The 20,534-nt window shown below is 41.2% G+C and overlaps 1 protein-coding gene across 1 annotated transcript in view; it reads right to left on the reverse strand.

Moving 5' to 3' along the window:
• The window catches only part of LOC144632786 (polycystin-1-like), a 40,630-nt gene extending 23,984 nt beyond the window's left edge, over positions 1-16,646 (reverse strand). Inside the window, 12 exon segments of the mRNA XM_078491511.1 lie at positions 326-483; positions 1,171-1,884; positions 2,237-2,596; positions 3,558-4,223; positions 5,260-5,359; positions 6,198-6,517; positions 7,281-7,434; positions 8,060-8,343; positions 9,071-9,406; positions 9,823-9,978; positions 16,292-16,340; positions 16,474-16,646. Of these exon segments, the coding sequence (XP_078347637.1) occupies positions 326-483; positions 1,171-1,884; positions 2,237-2,596; positions 3,558-4,223; positions 5,260-5,359; positions 6,198-6,517; positions 7,281-7,434; positions 8,060-8,343; positions 9,071-9,406; positions 9,823-9,978; positions 16,292-16,340; positions 16,474-16,521 (3,345 nt within the window). The 5' untranslated portion in view covers positions 16,522-16,646.
• Between the last annotated feature and the right edge of the window lie 3,888 nt (positions 16,647-20,534).

The following is a 20,534-nucleotide window of genomic DNA, read 5'->3' on the forward strand; positions in this document are numbered from 1 at the left end:
CAGTAACCCGGCTAGGGTTTGAACCCAGACAGCTCGATCCGAAGTCCAGTGCACTAACCATTTACCACTGCGCCTCCCGGAAGAAAATAATAACCATACGCCAATGTAATACATTTTGCTGGGCGCGCTCTGATTGGGTAAAAAGTGTTAATATTGGGGTTGTTATGCCCAAAATCGGAGATTTTCATTGAAAAATTTCGTAGAATGACCCGAAAATGTTAAAACACAAAACCGTAACCTACTTCATGCATCAAAGAACAAGTATGCCTAAAATGTTTTGAATAGATTGTCTGGAAAGAAACTAAACCTTTAAACACATTAGTACCTTGAGGTCTAGGAAGCCTCCTTGGTCGACATCCATTTCTAAAGCCACAGCTTCACCCTTGTTTGTGACCTCCATCTCAGCCAGAAGGTACAAGCCGTCAGAAGTAATCTGCGATCCTGCGTCAGCGACTGGAGTACCAACAGTTATGATTTCTGCATCTGTGAGTTGGAAAAAAGAGCGTGTTTAAAACAGACTTACTAGACGAATGCAACGTGATGTGATTGACTGATTGCCTGACTAACTGACCGACTGATTAATTGCATGCTTGCTTGCTTTCTTGACTGACTGACTGACTGACTGACTGACTGACTGACTGACTGACTGACTGACTGACTGACTGACTGACTGACTGACTGACTGACTGGCTGACTGACTGACTGACTGACTGACTGACTGACTGACTTGTTGGTTGGTTTGTTGGTTGGTATAAAAGTTGGTTGGTTGGTTGGTTGGTTGGATAGTTGGTTGGTTTACTGACTGAATGGCTGGTAAAATAAATTAAGGAAGGAAGGAAGGCAGCAAGCGGCAGGCAGACAGGCAGGCAGGCAGGCAGGAAAGAAGGCAGGCAGGCAGGCAGGCAGGCAGGAAGGAAGGAAAGAAGGAAAGAAGGAAGGAAGGAAGGAAGGAAGGAAGGAAGGAAGGAAGGAAGGAAGGAAGGAAGGAAGGAAGGAAGGAAGGAAGGAAGGAAGGAAGGAAGGAAGGAAGGAAGGAAGGAAGGAAGGAAGGAAGGAAGGAAGGAAGGAAGGAAGGAAGGAAGAAAGGAATTCGCTACAAAAACCTGTTGACTGATGATGGACTGATTAAGCCATAAAGCTAGGTGCAAAATTCGGTGCAGTATTTCTTACCAGGCACTGTGCCAATGCGAACTTCTCCTTCTTCAAATTCTATCGTGGTCTCAACGTTGGCACCTTGGCTAAACTTTAAGGAACAGCTGAAGGTCAAATTTACAGACGCTGCCTCTGGACAAAAGAACTCGATGTCTGTCACATTAGAGACCGCTGACACAGTCGTGGAAGACTCGACCGCTGACCGATAACCAGTCTTACTGTGTTCCACTATAGCTGTAGCTTGGAGTGGATAGCTTCCTGGGTAAAGGAACGCAAGCGTGGCAACTGATTCCGTCGTGTGATACACCGTACCATCTCCCACGTTGATCGAGTACAACTCCACGGTTTGGTCCGCTGGCAAAGTCGGCGTCAATGTTACATTGAAGGCTGTGAGAGTTGTGACATTCAGGTCTGATGATAGTGTTAAGCTTAAAGGCCGCACTTGGACCGACTTGTATACGGACACGTGAGTTTCGCCGCCGCATTTAAGATTCCCAGCGCCAAGGCAGGGTACATGGCACATGTCTGAAGAGCGTTCATTTGCCGGCACCGTAGAGTTAGAGCACAGGCACAAATTGCCCCTTTTCAGTGCTGCGTAAGTGAAGTACTCAGTGCCACACTTGTGCATGCAGAGCCCAGGAGTCATCCTGCTTTCTTTGTAGCCACTTGGATTGAAAACAAAAGTCGGTGGAATGGCGCTGTCTTCGTAGCAGCCTAAGTAATAATGTGGAGCTGCAATAAAGAAGTAAATAAAACAGTTAATCAATCAGTTACTGGTTTTAGTAATCTACGTAGGAATTAGACACTGTCCAATCAATCCCCAAGCTCGACCCAGTCTCTTCCATCGATCTTCCAATAGTGCACAGCCCAGTAAGAGCTGAAAACGAGTATGAAGAGTGGTATGATAGCTTGATATGGTAGCAGACTATATCATTCATAGTGACAGCTGTCAATTGACGTTGGCTTCATTCTCTGTGTTTTAACAAAGTACTGGAAAATTTCACTGATTGGTTTGGTTAAGTATCCCAGACTTGCACACCCACAAACAAAACATTTTCCTTTTTCTTCCTTTTTTCACACTTACCTTGTTCGCAAACGTATTTGCTTGGGGTGAAAGAGCACAGAGAATCTCGCCAAGTGCCGTTGACGTCCATCACAGCACAATCGTCACTTCCGGGCGAACCATCTTTCCAGTTAGTGAAGAAAGCCCTTGATTCGTCTGTCCAGTAAAAGGAATTATCTAGTGCTTTTTCCAGTCCAATCCACGTCTCGCCTGAAGCCTCGTCTCTTACGAAGGTGTTCTCTTCTGAAGAAGAAATCTTCACCAAGTCCGCGCCTTGAGCAACGCATGAGTTACGAGCAGAGGCAAATGCAAGGCTTTCAGATGCGATCTTGTAACAGGAGCCATCGAAATACTGCCACCCTTGCGCACATGTTTCGGGATCTGTTAACATGAAAAGGATCAAAGGGTTATTAGGTAAAAAGAAAATTGGTCGACTTGTTCAAAATATGATACCACAGAAGACTTGCTCTGGAGAGAATGCTTCAACGAACCCGCATGCCCCTCCAGAGACCCAGGACACAGGGGTACTCTCCTATAGAAACTGAAAGGAATGTAATGCCTCAAAGGTTATATTCTCCTTCCGAGCCGTTTTTGTGCTCTCTGCTGGAGAGGAGCGTTGCGTGACGCGTGACAATCAACCCGATGAAACCTACAAAGGGCACTTTCTTGAGCTGTTTTAGACTGAACTGGGATTTTAGCTTTCAGCTCGACCTTTACGTTTTTAATTTTCTAATGGAGTTAACAAACATGTTGATGTTTCTTTGTTGTCATTTCACAAGGAAATTTCCGATGTGGCGTGTAGCCAGAACAAAGCGTGATAGAATCCAGGGACAGAATACCTTATTCTCACTAATCGCGAGCATCGCGAAATCAAGAGCAATTCGCGAGACCGGATTGAGAGGAAGGTGAGGAGTGAAATTCGCGAACACAGAAGGACCCGAGACAAAAAAGAAGTCACGAAAACAGAAACAAGACAAAACACAGAACAAAACATGGATCACTCAATCCCAAGGCCCACGATGAGTGGAGATTGAGGAACTGGGGAGAGAAAGCGAAAGTGCGACGAAAGAGTGGGAGAAGGACAATAACAAAAACACTAAACATGAAGCCAGACATGAGAAACATGAAAACACATCGAGTCAAATATCGTACGAAAATCCCGAATCGCGTGTCCAAGCGAGAAATGCGAAAAACGGAAAACGCGATAGACCGCGAAATAAGTGAGAATAAGGTATACCACGGTTTCACTGTAGAGAAAACAGAGAAATCCCTTGTACTGCTGCCAATGTGGTCGTACCCAGAGAATTGGGGATTGTAAAACGTTGTAGCTTTAAAAACTCACCGTTACAAACGTGTAGTTTTGACATCCTCTGCTCAGTGATTTCCTCTTCCCACACAGCGACATCTCTTATCACGCAATGTGCGTATTCCCCGCTCTTACTATTTGGTCGACCGATTGTGAATGAAGTGTCAACATCTGTTGATGGCGTGACAACCTGTCCACATGTGTCACACAACACAGTGGCCGTGTCTCCGACAATAACAGCGGTTAAACCGTTTTCTTGGCTCCAGCTCATTGAAAACGTCTGCCATGTGTTGTTTTGGTACGATCCGTGAACCTGCCAAATCTTTTGTCCATCTCGGAGACTAAAATACATGGTACCGTCGGTGTAGAAGACAGCCAGCCCTTTTGAACTTTGCCCACCTGAAGAAAGAATGTAGCCGGTTCCACTTCCCGAGACACTTGCTTTAAAGCTCACAGAAATTCCATTTGGACACTTTGACGGGCTACTGACACAACTATCTTCGAAATCTCCAAGGTCAACCCAGGAGTCTGAGCCTGCGAGAGAGAGCGCTAGCGGTGCGATGCCCAGTTTGGTAGGTGCTTCTTGTATGCTCCACGAACCGTGGATCCTTCCTACTTTAGACCCATCAGCGTTTACATCTTGTACGAAAATTATGGACTTATCCATTGGCCAGTAATGAAGAGCATCTTTGTAGCACTGACCTGAAAAGAAACAAATCACTCTATTTATACTTTTTTTCGAAATAGCGTTTTCAACTCCTGTCTAATTTAATAAGGAAGGTTTTCTGTAATATTGCAAGCAATGTTTCTTAGAAGATGCTTTGCGCGAATTCCTAAGGCCGTTAACAGGGAAGAACTAGAGTTTTCTTGAACAGAATCTCTGGAGACTCCTGGAACTCACTGAGAAGTCTGGTGGCCCGCCGCCGACATGGATCCACAACATGATCGACCAACGGGAGGCCGCCCCCAAGTCCAAATCCTCTGACCCTGAAACCAGACACGAATGGTCCCGCAAACCACGAAGAAAATGGACGCACAACCGCAGAAGGGCCGGGGGGGGGGGCACCAAAACAGAACGGGGAGGCCCGCCCCGAGGTCCAACCCCTACCCTATATACCATTTTGACAGAAAAAGTACCCCTTTCGTATACCTTTTATTGAAAAAAGGTACCCCTTTCATATACCTACACGACACGACATATACTTAAAACAGGACGTTTTCTTGACATTTTTATGTAGCGCTTTATAATAAATAAAGGACGATACAGCCATAAGTTGCGTCTGTTCGAAATATTTACTTTAAAGGTTATTAAATATCTTAATGCCCGAATTTCCTACCCTTTCATATACCTCAACTTGTGAAATCCCTACCCTTTTATATACCTGAAGCCTTAAAAAGGTACCCCTTTCGGGCGGAGCCTCCCCGTATAGGCCATTATAGGGAGTACCCCCCCCCCCGGGCAGAAGGGATCAAGGGATATTGAGCTCTTTTCTAAACATTACACTCGAAATCTTGAATAACCAACCTCGTTCCCAGAATAACCCCTTAAAATACTGAATCAACCAGTTTCCATACCCCTTTTTATTCCTCGTGATCCCTACCCTTTCGATTCTCTGCAGCCTGATAAAGGACTTCTTTCGGGTGAACCTTAACGTTCTTCCCGTATAGTCCACCAAAAGGAGTACTCCCCCCCGGGGGGAGATACCTGAACCCGTCTAGCACTGCAAATACTACTTACCCACTCGTCCACAAATCTGAAAAGTGGCTGATGATGTCGTTGTGGAGAGGAAGACATACTTTATATTGACAGACTCCGCAGCTCTCCAAAACAGGTAAATCTACAGGCACAAAACCGGAAAAGAAAACTGTGAAACCAAGGATGGCATATAATCACCCCAGCCCACCGAGTAGCGCGAGTTGAAAATCCAAATCGTTTTTTTTCACCTTTTTTAAAATATTTTTTTTCCTTATTTTTTAAAAATAATTTTTTGGAAAATTTTTAAGAAAAAAGAAAAACATCACCACATTTGCGCACCTTTTTTGCCAGCCCCTTGGAGAGAAGGGGAGGGGGGAGGGGGGGGGGGGGGAAAAGGAGACCCTGGGAACGACGTTGTGTACAGCAGTGTAACAATAGCTTGTTATCATTGCATTACTAACGTGTCCTCTCAGGGCCATGTGATGATCCGTAATCGTTTGGAAGTCGACTTTCTAACTGCAACTTGTTACAACTAGGGGTATAACATAAATTGACGTTCGCATACTGTAAATTACGGTATAAGCACCCTCCCCCCCCCCCCCCCCGCTAAGCCCCCTGGAGGCCCACCGGGACAAACACAAAACGACCGATCGACACTGCCGTGGCCGTCAAAACGTAACAATAAACCCTCCCGGAAAAGCCCCCCATTATGCCCACCCAAAACCCCACGAAGGAGCCAGGGCATAACCGGAATTGACGGTATAAGATCAGGAAACAAAGACGACTGCTCATAGGTTTCGATTACAGCAAGCTTAGAAGTCTGAAACGCCAGTCAGGTAGTCCTGATAATTTTCGTTCCTGTTCCCATTTATACACCCTTAGTACCAACCTAGCGGCCCTGTACACATATACAACCAAAGGCTTATATAGTGGTCAAAAATCTAAATTTGCTCTCTTGCATGATTGTTGTTTAATTGTACCTTTTCTCCAGAGCCAAACACCACTCGATCCTTTTCGATGTCTATCCAGAAATAACGCATCTCGTTTTCCTTCAACAAAGGCGCAGTGACGTTGGATTCCATCAGTGTTCTGCTCTGGTGACCAGCTTTACTTTGTAAGATGATATTCCCGTCTGAACCAATGATAATCGCATACTGAGAATTGCTGTCACGTGAATCGCTCGAGAGGTGCACTGAAACGTCGTCCTTGGCATCAATCATCAGCGGGAACTTGGTCCTGTGTAAGCGATACCGATTCGATCTGCTGTTGTTTGAAAGCTTTACAGCGTCACAAATTGACTCTGAAAATACATATGAAATAAGGATTAGCAAAATTGTTCCCTATAACCCTAAGATGACCGCATAGAAAATAGCACTCCCTTCTCCAATTTGGAGACGCAAGCCTGGTATAGAAGTAAACTCACAATGAGTCATTCATTAATGAATAACTCATTCATACGTTTCTTCATGCATGTATTCATGTTTCGTTTTTCGTTCCTTCGTTAATTCAATTCAAAGTATCCAAAGACAAGATAGATGCCTTTTACTGCTCACGTTTTGACGTAAAAGGGAATACAATAGTGCGTTATTTTGTCATTCATTCATTCCTTATTCATTCATTCATTCATTCTTTCATTCATTCATTCATTCATTCATTCATTCATTCATTCTTTCTTTCGTTCGTTCGTTCGTTTGTTGCGTTGATTTCGTTCATAAGTTCTTTCGTCCGTTCGCTCGCTCATTCAGTCAACAATTCATTTCTTCTTTCCTTGTCCAGTTAGTCATCATGTTTCTCCTGTCACTTTTTGTCCTCTCTTGTTATTCTGGGTCTATTCTGTCAGTCTGTTTGCTTCGTTAAGGCCCGGCACGAGGAACAACCAGTAACATGCGGAAACACCAATGCCCGCCATGCCAGAGCCGCGAAACACGGAGCGGGAGGAAGCAATGCGGAACAAAGACGAGAACGCCCGGGGCAACGGGAACGGCGCGCACGACGCGGAAACATGTTCCTCGTTTGCCAGGCCTATGCCTTGCTTTCCTTTTAGATACCTGGCAACAACTTACTTTGTTTACACATGTCATTGTAGAACTCGATTTCTTGTATCCTAACTCCACCGCTGCCGCCATACACCTTTTTCACCGTAAATGTGACCCAGCTCGCTCTGCGAGAAAGGAAGGTGAACTCCTGAAAATCGGACTTGTTTCCTGAAAGTGTGATCTGCAAAAACATTGAAAAAGGAGACTGATGACGATTTTTAATGGATTTTAGAGGAGTATAGTAATCAATTTTATAACATCATCTCTTTGTCGAAAACCTGTTACTCGAGGGCATTTCTTAGCCTTCTACTTCTGGCTTCTCCTACTTTTGGCTTGTCACGCAATCTTTAGAGATTGCGTGACGTCACGGCTCGTCACGCAATCTTAAAGAGCCAAAAGAACGTCTGCGTTGGAGGCTACGCATTCCTTTAGCAAGTGTTCTTTGCAGAGAACAAGAGAACAAAAAGGCGTTCTCTGCTCGTTGAAAATTGTTGTGACGAGGATCTGGGTAGGATAGTCTGATGGCTTTCATTTAAGTAGCCACCCTGGCCTTGACTGCTTATCAGCTATAGTCAAAGACCCCCAACCTCCCCCCTCCCCCCACACACACACACACACACACACACACTACCTCCACTCACCCACCCTACCCTCATCTTCTTCTGAGACCGGCAGCTGACCAAATTTTTCATAAAAGGGATTCTCTGTCTCCAATAAAACGAGAGTAAAGTCATGCAAGATCTGCCCCTCTTCCCAAAAATAAAACAATAACCACAAGCTTGATAGAAGAAAACTCAGACCCTCACCGTTTCTATGGAGCAGTCACTAAACTCCAGCAAAATTTCTTGGATTTGTTGTCCCGAATTCGTTTTCTGCATGATTCGCAACTTGTTGATAATAAACGTGGTGTGAAAGCCGATTGTTATGAATGAGTTGACGTCTTCATTTGATGCGGACTGCCAACCGACAGTGGTGGTTCCATCGAGGACATATTCGCAGCCATTCTGGGCGCCGCTGCTTGTCGATTGGTTCAAACAGCTTCCTCCGTACTTCTGAGAAGCGATGTTGAATGGAGTGCAGGTTGTGGAATCTAATATAAAACGGAGAAAAAAATTAATCACAGAAATAATTGTTTATAAGTAAGACAATAAAAAAGTATCAATCTCTTTTTCGATTGATTGTTCAGCTTTCTCTTGTGTGGGCACGCCCTCACGACGAGAGACAGAAGAGGTGGAACAGGAAAACGGGGAACAGGCGGAGAAAAAGCACAGAAGAAGAAGAAGAAGAAGAAGAAGAAGAAGAAGAAGAAGAAGAAGAAGAAGGCCCCCTGTGCTGTGTCGGCGGACCGTACTATTTCCCTCCCAAGTGTGAACCGGTGTGAGAAAGCACAATCACAAGAATTGGCTGTAGACGTGACTCCCATCATGCAATGTTTATCGAAGTTTCTTATGCAGTGGGCTTGCGTATGTCGTCTTATGTTGTGGTTATGCTTGCGCTTACCGCACAAGTGTTAAACAACCTTTCACATTCTTACGACTGAAAAACCTGTTGCTCTATCAATCCGATCCAAAATCGAATTAGAATTCAGAAGTATAGATTTTCGAGAAGAAACAGAAATCCAAAAACTCAGAGGAAATCTCTCGGCAGAATCCTTGCGTGACGACACAAACAACGACTGCGAAGAAGACTAAGCCCAGAGGAGACGCAAATCAACCGACGGACAGGAAGACGAGACAACCCCGGAGAAGGCACAGAGAACCAACAACAAGGCGGAATAAGGGGACGGCATAAGCGTGACATGAATGTCTAAGCATTACCTTCTGGAACGTATGAACAGCTGATTGGAATGATCGTTGATACTTCAGCCGGACCCGCGCCACTAGGTGTAAACTTTTCATCTTTCCACGCCACGCTCTTCTGTCCTTTGTATCCAATGACCGCGTGAGCAGTTTGCGTAGCAACACTCCCAGCTTGTTGTGCGCCCACTGCCCCCAGTTCGCTGGTTGGAAGTGTCTTGCCGCTGACAAAAGCGGAATCTTGAATTGCCAGCAGCACTATGACATCCTGGGGTAGGCCCGTCAGGAATTCACCTAACTTGTCGCATTCTGCCTGGCTAGCCGCGCAATCAAACGCACCTGAAGTAAGGAAACGACCTGAATGGGAGAAACAAAAGTCAAATTTCAGCACTAATGACGCATCTAGCTAACACCACCATTTGGAGCGCGCCTCTATGTACCGTAGCTCTTTTTTCTTTGTTGTAAAAGCTTGTATTGAATTCCCGCCTTCCTACAAAAAAGTGATGGAAAATAACATGTCTGTGTAAGCGTTCAGAATGGGGGGGACAGGGGTGCTAAGGAAGAAGAGGGGGTGGGTGGGAAGTGGGATTTACACAGTAATGGCAACCGGAAAAACTTGAGAACAATTTTTGCAGCATTTAAAAGCAAGGAGTGGGAACCGGGAGTAAACGAAACAGTAAGCGGGAAGTTCAGCCACTCCCTCCCTTTCCTCCCACCAATGTCTCAACCCACTGTTCAACGCCTTTATAGTCGAATATGAAATATGAACCTACCTGAGAGGGCATCAAATACCGCAACATTGTAGCCTTTGGTCTGCGGAGCATAGTTTTTGTTGTTAACCGAGATGGAAGCTAAGCCATTGGGCATAGCTCTGCCAGGGTCGTTACTTGCTTCTGATCGCACGGTGACATTCAGAAGGCTAATCACTCCTGTAGACAAAGAAAGCGAGAGAAATATTAATTGATTAGGGAATATTGGGTTTATGTGAAGATATTTTAAGTATTTTGCTGCGCCCTAAGACTGCAATCACTAGTGTCCCGTGTACTGGAATGAAAACAAATCGAAAATGAAATAAAACGGTACCGTAATGAACATTTTAGACATTTTTGCAATGCTAAAAAGTCATAATGTATTTTATTTACCCTTAGCTTTTAGTAGTATAAGCTTGTCTTAATTCTATTCGCTAATTACCATGCAATAATTGTAAAATTAGTTCTGGGAATTCGATGTTAAATCAAGGTAATATCCTCTTAGTCATCAATTCCGGTATCTCCTAAGTGGATAACTGGAAACTGTAGTGATATTGTAAGGAGAAATTCGACGTTTTGCGGCCCTTACTAGAGGATATGGATGGGGTTAGCTGATGGTTGAGAATATTAAGCCCATAAAAGTGAGGAAAACTAGCTTGTAACGTTTGTTTGTAATATTTGTTTCCTCTGTTTCAGTGGCATGCCTGTAAACTAGCTATCTCGTTGAGATATGAAGCTAAGTGCATGACCACTATAAACCACTATAAACAACATTATTTTTTTATTTTGTTTGTTTGTTTGCTTGCTAGTTTGTCTCTAGACTTTCAATAACGTCCTTTGTCTTATTTATGCTTAACTCACGAGGTCGTCTAGTGGCAAGTCTAGTTTGTCTCTCATAGTTATAAAACGGAGAAGCCCACGCAAACGGGGAATAATTCTTGTCAACAATATATTGTTTCCCAAAATTGTTTGCCGCGGAAAAACTTCCGAAACAAGTGTTGTTCCTTGGAAACAACTCACGCAATCCTCGGAGTTTTATGTTACTCAATTGATTGCTTTTCTAAAGATTTTACTGTGTTTTGCCGTGGCTTTGAAGCCCAAAAAAGTGGTTTAACATTTATCGCAGGGTTTTAAGCTTCTTTCAGCTTCTTGTTAGGTCTTTACCACCCCATTAAACAACCGAATTTACCGTCAATAGGACGCTTTAATATCACTGCAAACATGAACGCCATACAGGTTATATGTTATTTACCACAACGAAGTTGAGTATTTAGCTTCAAAACCAGAGCTAATTTAGACGTTATTTAGACGTTGTGTTGTAAATGGACTTTTGCTTGTCAATAAAGTTGTGTTGATTATTCAAAAAAAAAATTTAATTTTTTTTTTTCCTGTCTGGTAATTTCCAACTGTTTATAATTATTTTAGTTATATATTTCAATTCGGCTTTTGATCTCGAAGAAAAGAAACGACCGTCATTTCAAGCTCTCTTTTTTTTCTTTCTTCCCCTTCTTTTTTAATAAGAGACATTTTTAGCGCAGCTAGCTTATAGCAAAGGGCACGCGAAACTTATATTAAACAGGAATTGACTCAGAAGTAAAAATACATGTAAGTTAAACATCGGTTAGCGCGTGAGTTTTGAATGCGCGCGCGAGCGCGGATGGAGTACACGCACTTTAATCGCGTTCGTCGCTGCAACTTCCGCCCGATTTTCCTCCTTCATCTTGCCAATCAGCCTAACGCATAAACAAGATTATAAGTTTATATCGAGCTCTTAAAAAGACTGTTTTCTATTAATAGTAGGTTTAACGTTTAAAGTATGATGTTGATACAACAAGATGAAAATGGACAAAGCAAGCAGTGTGTTAGATGCGGGCTCTGGTGTAAAATGGCTTCTAAAAATCGATTTTTTTTTTTCAACATGGCTTAACCTCGTTTTTACTCGTAAGAGGGTAACAAATCGGAATTAATTTCGGTGCTGAGTAAATAGTAACAGTCACGTCCCATACAAACTGAGCGATTATTAATGTCAATATAAATTTTTGACGCAATGACACCAAGTTCCTGTTTATTTGCGTCTAAAAATCATGCCCTAAGAAGCACTTTCACAGATATAAAACCCGTAAAATATAGAAATAGAACACCGTTGGCGATACCACAACAAGAATTTCAAGCGCCAAATATCCTATAGGCTCTCTGATTACGAGAAAACCCGAAAACGCGAGCAAGCAAGTGAGGGAAAATTTTAAAAAACGTTTAAACAAACCTTCTACGTTATTTTCCTTCCCTCGCTCGATTTTTCCTTCATGAACTGCAAGCCTACAACAGACTAACCCCTAAAGGTATCAGGGTTACTCACGCCGATACCCAGAGTCTACCCCAGATTTCCGTAAAGTTTCGAACGTATTAACTCTCCGAAAGTAGCGCAGAAGTTCACTGTTTCAATTTCACAGCAAATCCAGAAAAAAGCGAGCATAAAAGTAACTTGACTTTTGTTCAACAGACACAGCAAGTTGTACCAAAGTGATCCTCTGGGTTTTTTTTTAGACGAAACTTATTTCAAAAGGGAACATTACTCTTTTCTTATGTAGCATAAATGTTTTTGTTTTTTTTTTTTTTTTTTTCATGTAGAATCTTGTATAAATCGGCCTAATAAGGTACACGTTTAATTTTAGCTACCCAAGGGTAGCACCCAGCCCCATTTACCCGGAAAGTTGCAACCCTTTAAAACTAGTAAAGTAAAAAGGCTGCTAAATCCCAAAGTAACGAGGGACGTTATATTCGGAAATTTACAATAGCATGCAGTCGTTTCTTTTCTGATAGCGCGCGCGAGAATCGCGTAAAGCTTGGGGCGTGAGGAAAGCCCCAGAAAGAAACAGTAGGTTCAATTTTCAAAAGCAATGTATCATCCCGCTCTTTTAAATGAAGGCACACAGAGAAAAAGTCGTTAATCCGCTTTTTTGGTCTAAGTTGTGACTGTTGCCAAAATGTGATACAACCTTGCTTCTGCATCGAAGAGTTTGAATACGCCCACTCAATTTGCGTCAGTTTCAAGTTCAGCCCTAGATTTTCTTACAGAGAAAGGATAAAAAATATGTTTGACTCAAATCTGTATTTAACTTAGTGAGCGACTTTTAAAGATGAGAAAGCTAAGAATTCTCAGCTTGGGAGTCGGAACAAGATTGCCCGTATCAATTCCAAATATTCCGCCATGATGGGGCAAGCTTTTGAATCCTCTAAATCGTGCCGAAAATATCTCGACTTTCGGTGTGGACATACACTTTCGTTTTCCTTATATCTGTCAGTTTGAGCAATTAGAGCTTATTTTAAAGCAGGTGCTTTTAATGAAGGCATTTTAAACCCATGGCAACTTCAAACGTTTGACGTAAGTGTTCCATTAGCAAAGCAATTCGAACGATGCAATTTGCACGTAGTCGTGTTAAGTTCTGTAAATCTACACCACGCTTATAAAATTATCGCCTTTTTTGTTTTAACATTTTTGACGAATTGTTCTAGCTATATTGTGTTTTTCAATATAAAAATGTCTTCTTATTATTAAAAAAGAGATTTTTCGTTTAACTTCTACCTAATATATAAAGTTGATGTTGATTTGCATTTAATGTAGAAAACAAGACGAATTAACATAATTTCGTGCGGCTAATAATGAAATCGCAAATTAGGCAGGGAGGGGCACGCGCGAAAAGGGGACCGGGGAGGAACGGGGGAGGCGCCATCGCAATATAAACTTTGACAGATTCAATTTTGGCACAAGTTGAGTTAAAAAAATCTTCATTATTAACCTTAAAAATATTACAGATTTTATTACCAGTTCATCGCTTAAGAATTAGCCCGCATCAAAAGAAGATTGCAATTGAAGGACGAAAGTTTGTTTTGACTTAAAGAAGGATAACGCTGTGTTCATGGTGGGTAAATAAAGTGCCTGCTCTCAAAGAACTTCATCATGTACCAAGTTCCATTTGTAACATGAAAATTTAATGTGACAGGAGCGAAGTTTTGATAAAAAAATTAACGGTTTTTGGCGAAGGGTTGTACTTAAATAAAATGAGGGTTATTGAGGGGAAATTTGCTATTACAGGTGTCTATGGCAGGGTATCATATTTTTCCGTTTTTTCCTTAAATTATTATGTTGCTAGAGTAACACGACAAACGGCTCCCTTGAGTATGAAAATATAGCTATTAACAAGTACTGAGTAAAAACAGAAAATAATTCAGTTATCACTCTCAATTTTTAAACATTTTATTGCGCAAAACATTACAACATCTAGCGAGGCTTCTGAATTCCATGATATACAACTGAATTTGTTGGCAATATCGAGGTTTTATTCAATGGACTGGTTGGTTGAAAATTTATTGAAAGTTCACTGAACTACATCAATAATCGACGGATGACTTTAAAGAATTGGGTATTTTCTTAGAATAACCTGTAATGACTAAATGACATCCTGTAATAAGGAGTTCTTCGGAGAAACCATCATGCGCCAAGTTCCATTTGTAACATGAAAATAAAATGTCACTGAAGCCGAAGTTTCTGACGAAGAGACGTAATTAAATAAAATAAGGGTATTGTGGGGAAATTTGCTATGCCAGATGTCTTTGACACGGTCTCATAATTTTTTCGTTTTTTTCCCTGAAATCCACAGTAATTTACAAAATGCTTCCTTGAGTAAAAAAAATACAGCCATTAACAAGTAGAAACTAAAAATAACTCAGTTATCACTCTCAATTTTTAAACATTTTTTACGTAAAACAGTTCAACATCTAGCGAGGCTTCCGAATTCTACACTTGAATTTGTTGGCAATATCGAGCCGGTTTTATGGTCTTTTATCCAATTCGACTGATTAGTCGAAAGTTCATTGAAAGTTCACTGAACTACATCAAAATTCTGCGGATGACTTTGAAGCATTGGTTATTTTCTTAGAAATAAATTCATTTGTAGTAAAAAGAAGAAAGAAAACAAATGACTTCGGGCAGGAGTCTGAAGTGCATTTGGTTAATTTCCAAGAACTGTTTCAACAAAATAGCCAAGTCATCGACCTTCGATGTTATATGAATACAGCCACATGCTAAGCTACACCGCCTTATCTGCATTTTGCTTCAAGACTTTAACTACACCGTAGGGCCTTTAAGGAACAAAAACAAAACCGCTAGAAGTCACTTTTAGTTTATTCTTGTGGAAATTTAGCTATACGAAAGCTTTAGTTTTAAGCGAGTCATCGAAACTTAAGCAAACACCAATGCTTTTAACCCGACACGGTTCGGATCAGTTGTTAACTTATCATCCGTAAACTAATTGCTTGTCGGTCTTTATTAGCGTATTACGATAGCCTAAAGCTAAAGAAGCCTTCTTTTAACAAATTGTTTCATGAACTAATAAGAAATTTTTCAGTTCAGTAGTTGGTAGGCGAAGAGTTTAGAACGGCACGGTACATCGACTTGGTTTGCACTGAATATATACAATATCATTATGTTTTACTTTGTCTAATTTATTTCATTTTATATATTGAGACGCAGTTTTTGTAAATATAGATAACAAATGGAAAGTCGATTACCAAATAGAAATAAAGCCAGCTTGCATTTTGGCATATATATATACGATATGTAAGATGTGACTGATTGCCTTCAAGCGAGCCTCGTATTTAGTTGACAGTTTTTCTTGCCAAAAAGGTTATTTCATGATCAGGTCGCCGGTTTCAAAATCTTCAATTACTAACAAACAAAAGTGGAAAATATATTTTTTGTTTCTTAAAATGTTAAAAATAAATTGATAGACGCTCATATAGTGTTAAAGTCTCAGGTCGGCTCGCTTTTAAGTTTGGAATTGCCACCTATCATTGCAACCTTTCAATGTTGACCGGTGTCAAACATGTAATTCCTAAAAATTTCAGCATGCAATGTTACCTCCTTTCTGTAATTAATTTTTGAAATAAGCTTTGAAAACTGTACGAATCTATAATCAGAAACCAGTGGAATTAACGGTATTTCAGCATTATTTTCTTTGCATCCGTTGGAAATTATTATACATAGTAGCGAAATCGAAGAACCAGCGAGCTGTCGCATTTCGCTGTATTTAACGATAGCATTTCCAAAATAATATCAAAATTTATTATGGCGATGTGTACAAACATTTCTTATCTAAGATAAACTATACAAAACAATAGACTCAAACGTTAGCTCGATACTTGTTTTTTTCCAAGCGCTGAATTATCGATATTTCTGCAACTTTTCGATTAATTAATGTCTTAGTTTGTCGTTCGATACCGTAACATTAAAGTATTTAATAGGGCATTCGGAAATGTTCCATCAAAATCAACTGAAAAGAGTTCCGTTAGCCGAGAGTTCCTGTTGTCTGAGAAACCCGCAGGTCGCTTCGTCAACGCAGCGCTAAGGTTTACAAAAGCTCAATTTGTTCACAGAAAATATTAAAACTTGCTCTTTGTTGTTTGTTACAGAAAAAGGTGTAACAGTAAAACCTACCTGAGCTATGTTCAGGCGGGCCACCGCAAGCGAATGAGAGTTTTATTAACTGCAAATAAAAATAAAACATTAAATTCGGTCAGTAATCTCACCTACTGGTCAGAAAATACTCCAGAAGAATACTCCACAAGGAAATACAACGGTCACACGGCAACTGAAAAACTTATATTTTCAAAACTTACCACAGAAGAGAAAACGAAAAAATAAACTCCAAAGGATGCAAAAAACATGTTCCTTTACTTTGTCATTTTGGGACCGAGTCGAAGTCTCCCGTTGTTTTCAAACTGAATTTCACGTTCGTGTGTTGTAAATTTCGACAAAGCAAGCCTGGTTTAACATTCGCCTTCTTGCACTTCTTTTCGCTTGGTAGTTATAAGCCCTCCCTATACGTCAATTAGCAGCGATTTGATTGGCTAAAACATCATCAATATTTAACGGTATTTTCTTTCCTGTCTTGAAATAACATCTGCTTTTCTCAACCAACTGCAGAGACATGAAATGGCGCGAGACTGCATTAATTTTGTCTTCGCCTTGAGGCGAATTACATGAAAAAAAATGAAACTCAAGGTTAAAATCCCTTAAGCCCGCATTTTATTAATTCCAGCTAGAAAGTTATAATTTTGAATATTTACCAAACACAATTTAAGCTTGATTATTTTAATTTTAATCAACGGCTTTGTTGACTTTGAAATTTTAAACTTTTTCATATCTCGTTTCTTTTAAGAATCGTTTTAAAAAATTTAATGTGCGCACTTTAAACCAGGAGTTATTGCCTCCTATTGAGATGCTATTCAAAAATTATGTCTTACTGCGTTTATTTATGGATAGGGACTCCTTGGTTATATAAGGTCTCTATTTATTTAGAAAAATTCTCAACGAGTAATTATAACATCCACGATTGCTTTGCATAATTTATAACTTTAAATATTCTGCAAACGAAAAATGGGCTTTTCGTGCCGAAGAATAAGTCACTACCTATTTTATTTTGCAAATTATTACGTAATATATTTTTTAACATTGCAACGTCGATAGATCACTGTATAGTTTGTTCCTGAAGTCATATTGCACCAGTGCTATGCGCTACTTATAATATGCAAACGCTTCTGAGCGCCTCAGTCTTCTAAGCCTTCTTCGCTGATGCAATCAACAGGCTATAACCTTTTTACTCTTTTTTAATCAACATGATAAATAGAGTCTGAAAAAGGAATAAACATCCTGAAAGAAAGATCTTGCAGAATTCAACTTCCTTTTGAAATTTCTCCATGGGTAATGAGTTCCTTTTTTTTTTCAGTCTCGTTTTCGTGATCTTGCTGAATAATTTCCTGTTTGAGAGGGCAGATGATTCTGTCTCAAGCAGTTCGAGAATAATTAATTAACAAAAGGACTTGCGTTGCCCAGGAAATATGATTTTATTCAACAATGAGATGTGACGTAGGTTGTTTTGTTTGTTTACTTTGGCGACGCACAGTGCCTTCGCATAAAACTTTATTTTGTTGTTATTTTTTTTGTCGTCCCAGTGGAAAAACGTTGAACCCATACTGCAGCTTATACTGACAGAATTTGTCTTGGTTTTGATAAAAAGAACCTTGCTAAGAGAACCTTACTTTCAGTCTATTCACTGAAAAATATTAACAAGGTGGTTGTATGAAGTTTCATGAGAAATTTTTTTTATGATACAATAAGAACAAAAAAAACTATAACATGCAGTCATGTATACAAGGTGGGGGACACCTCGTATCATATGAGCGTGCACGACGACACACTGACATCGAACACGAGAATGACGGACAAATGGGCGCGTGCGTGTGATGAATCCTGTCTGATACAACACCAGCGAGAACAAAGATGGAAGTCAGCATCATGAACACACTGAGTCACAAGACATGTGCCACGCATGTCCACCGCGATACCAATACATCCCGGCATGACGAAGGTGGGACACCCGGAACAAGTTGGACCCGACAGGGAGAGAAACAGCGCGGAAAGACTCACTGCACTGAGAAGGAACATGAACTGAGTGTGACGAGGGGAGCGCGAGAGGGAGACATGATCATGGCCCGCCCTGCTGGCACATCCGCCCTGATGACACTCGAGGATGACTGAAGCGACAGACACAGTGTGCTGTCCCACCGTTCCGCACTCGCCACTCATGCCAAGGCACAACGAGGCACACGCCGTAATGCATCACCAAGATGACCACATCTCGTCACTGCCTGAGAGCCGCACCCAAACAGCTGAGAAAAGCGAAGAGCAGGCAGCATCCTCATGAATATCATGCAGTGGTATCCCCCGCGACCTTAATTGAAGAAACGTTGACCATATAAAAGCTTAAACCATGAACGATATGACCAAATGGTATATTCTGGATAGACAACCTTGGTAAAGCTTAGTAATATTCCTTTTATTGACAATCAAGACATTTTCTTTCTTGAGAGCCTTATTAAGAGCACGATTTATGCAACCTGTCTTATTATCATGTTAACTCTGTCACAGAAGACGATAATATTTTTTTCCTTTTTCCCAGTAAACATACGGGTTGCATAGTTAATGGTTTATGCTTTTCATGGGACAACGATTCTTCAATCAGGTGTATACTGCATTTAACGCACGCGTGTATGCTGGCCGGACTTCATACAAACAAAATTATCTACCTTCCACACACTGACAGTAAATGCAATATATATATATATTTCAGTGGACATGTCTAGTATACTTAATTCTTCCGGTGTTAGGAGGAATACAGCAAATATTGTTACATAATAAGCAGGCATAAGACCACATTTTTTCTCGAATTTTCTTCCCCTCTATTTTTAGCAACACAAAAGAAGTTGCAAATGACAATGCAAACGAACTACATTTGTTTCCCCCAGTTAGCCTATAAAGTCTGCATGAAACATTAATTGAGTAATTTGCACAATAATGTGGACTGTGTCAAAGATGAATTTGCGAGTAGCTTGAACTTTGTGCAGTCGACACTTAAATTTACACCAACTAATTAAGACAAAGATAAATTAGCCTGCAACTGTCGGGTGATTATAATTAGGCTCGATTTCCGACGCTCTCTCGAGTCCGGTAATCAAGCCTAGCGCCGACACCTCCACTCAATTTCTTGGGAGGGGGGGAGGGGGAGGGGGGAGGGGGCGAAGGAAGGGACCCCAAAAATGAAATAACCAGACCCAATCCCAGAAAATGACAAACGGTGACAAAAAGAAAGATGGAGCACGAAGTAAACGAGAGAGAAGACAAATAACGGAACTGTGAATAAACTAATCAGCTATCCAAACACGGGGAAAAGCTAAAAGAGGCAAAAGGTATCCTTTTAAGGACTGAGAACCTCAAAACCCATTCCCTATCCTGCGGAACTTACTTATGAAGGCAATATATGGGAGAATATTATATAATTTATACATTAATAGCGCTAAAACTATAATATTCTAAAGCGCTGACTGTAATAAATAAAAAAAAATAGAATGAACCACACAAAACAGAAACAAGGAGAAGTAACGCAACACGAAATGCTTCAAAAGGAAAGTCTCATTGACTAAAGTCCCACTGATGACGCCGGGAGCACGGAAGCCACCACAGGGAGGGGCCGCCTGGCAAAGGCCACCCCAAAGGCATGTCAGGGACAACAGCAACGGCCACGGAAGCAGGGTACCGACCAACAGGCTGGTCCAAAAGGCCAGAGATGTCATGAGAACCCCCAAGGCATTTAATTTCTTCTCTTTTACTTGCCTCACGGGTTCGCAATTTTTCTCTGAACTTAACTTACATACATTGCAACATTGCGCGCAATGACATAATTACATCGTGTTTCCACCCATAAATTGTTAAGCACAATATTGCAGAAATAGAATGTCGTTCTTCCCCTGCGACATTGCACGCGAAAATTTCGACATGTGTCCTCTTCGGCAACATTGCGTGTTTCAGCCATCCCCAGCTGTAATACGACGCCATACAATAAACAGCTGTGTGTGGTGTATTTTTCTTTGCTACCCAGTTCAGGGCATCGTGGCCTCATCGTCGGCCATTTTGTTACGTAACTTTAAAAATATCAGAAGTTGCGCTACCGCGTCACCAGTGCTGTGCGAAAGTTGCCTTAAAAATGGCGCGTGCAACGGTTGTGTGAGATATTTAGGGATTATGAATGCATGTATATGGTCCGTCAATTTTTTGCAGTGTTCGCAAAATTAGGCTTCCGCTCGGAATGGTCGCAAAATTTTAGTGGGTGCTCGTTTGCTCG

This window comes from Oculina patagonica, chromosome 12 (genome assembly GCF_052425735.1).
Source record: "Oculina patagonica isolate OP01 chromosome 12, crgOcupat, whole genome shotgun sequence".
Classification (NCBI taxonomy): domain Eukaryota; kingdom Metazoa; phylum Cnidaria; class Anthozoa; order Scleractinia; family Oculinidae; genus Oculina; species Oculina patagonica.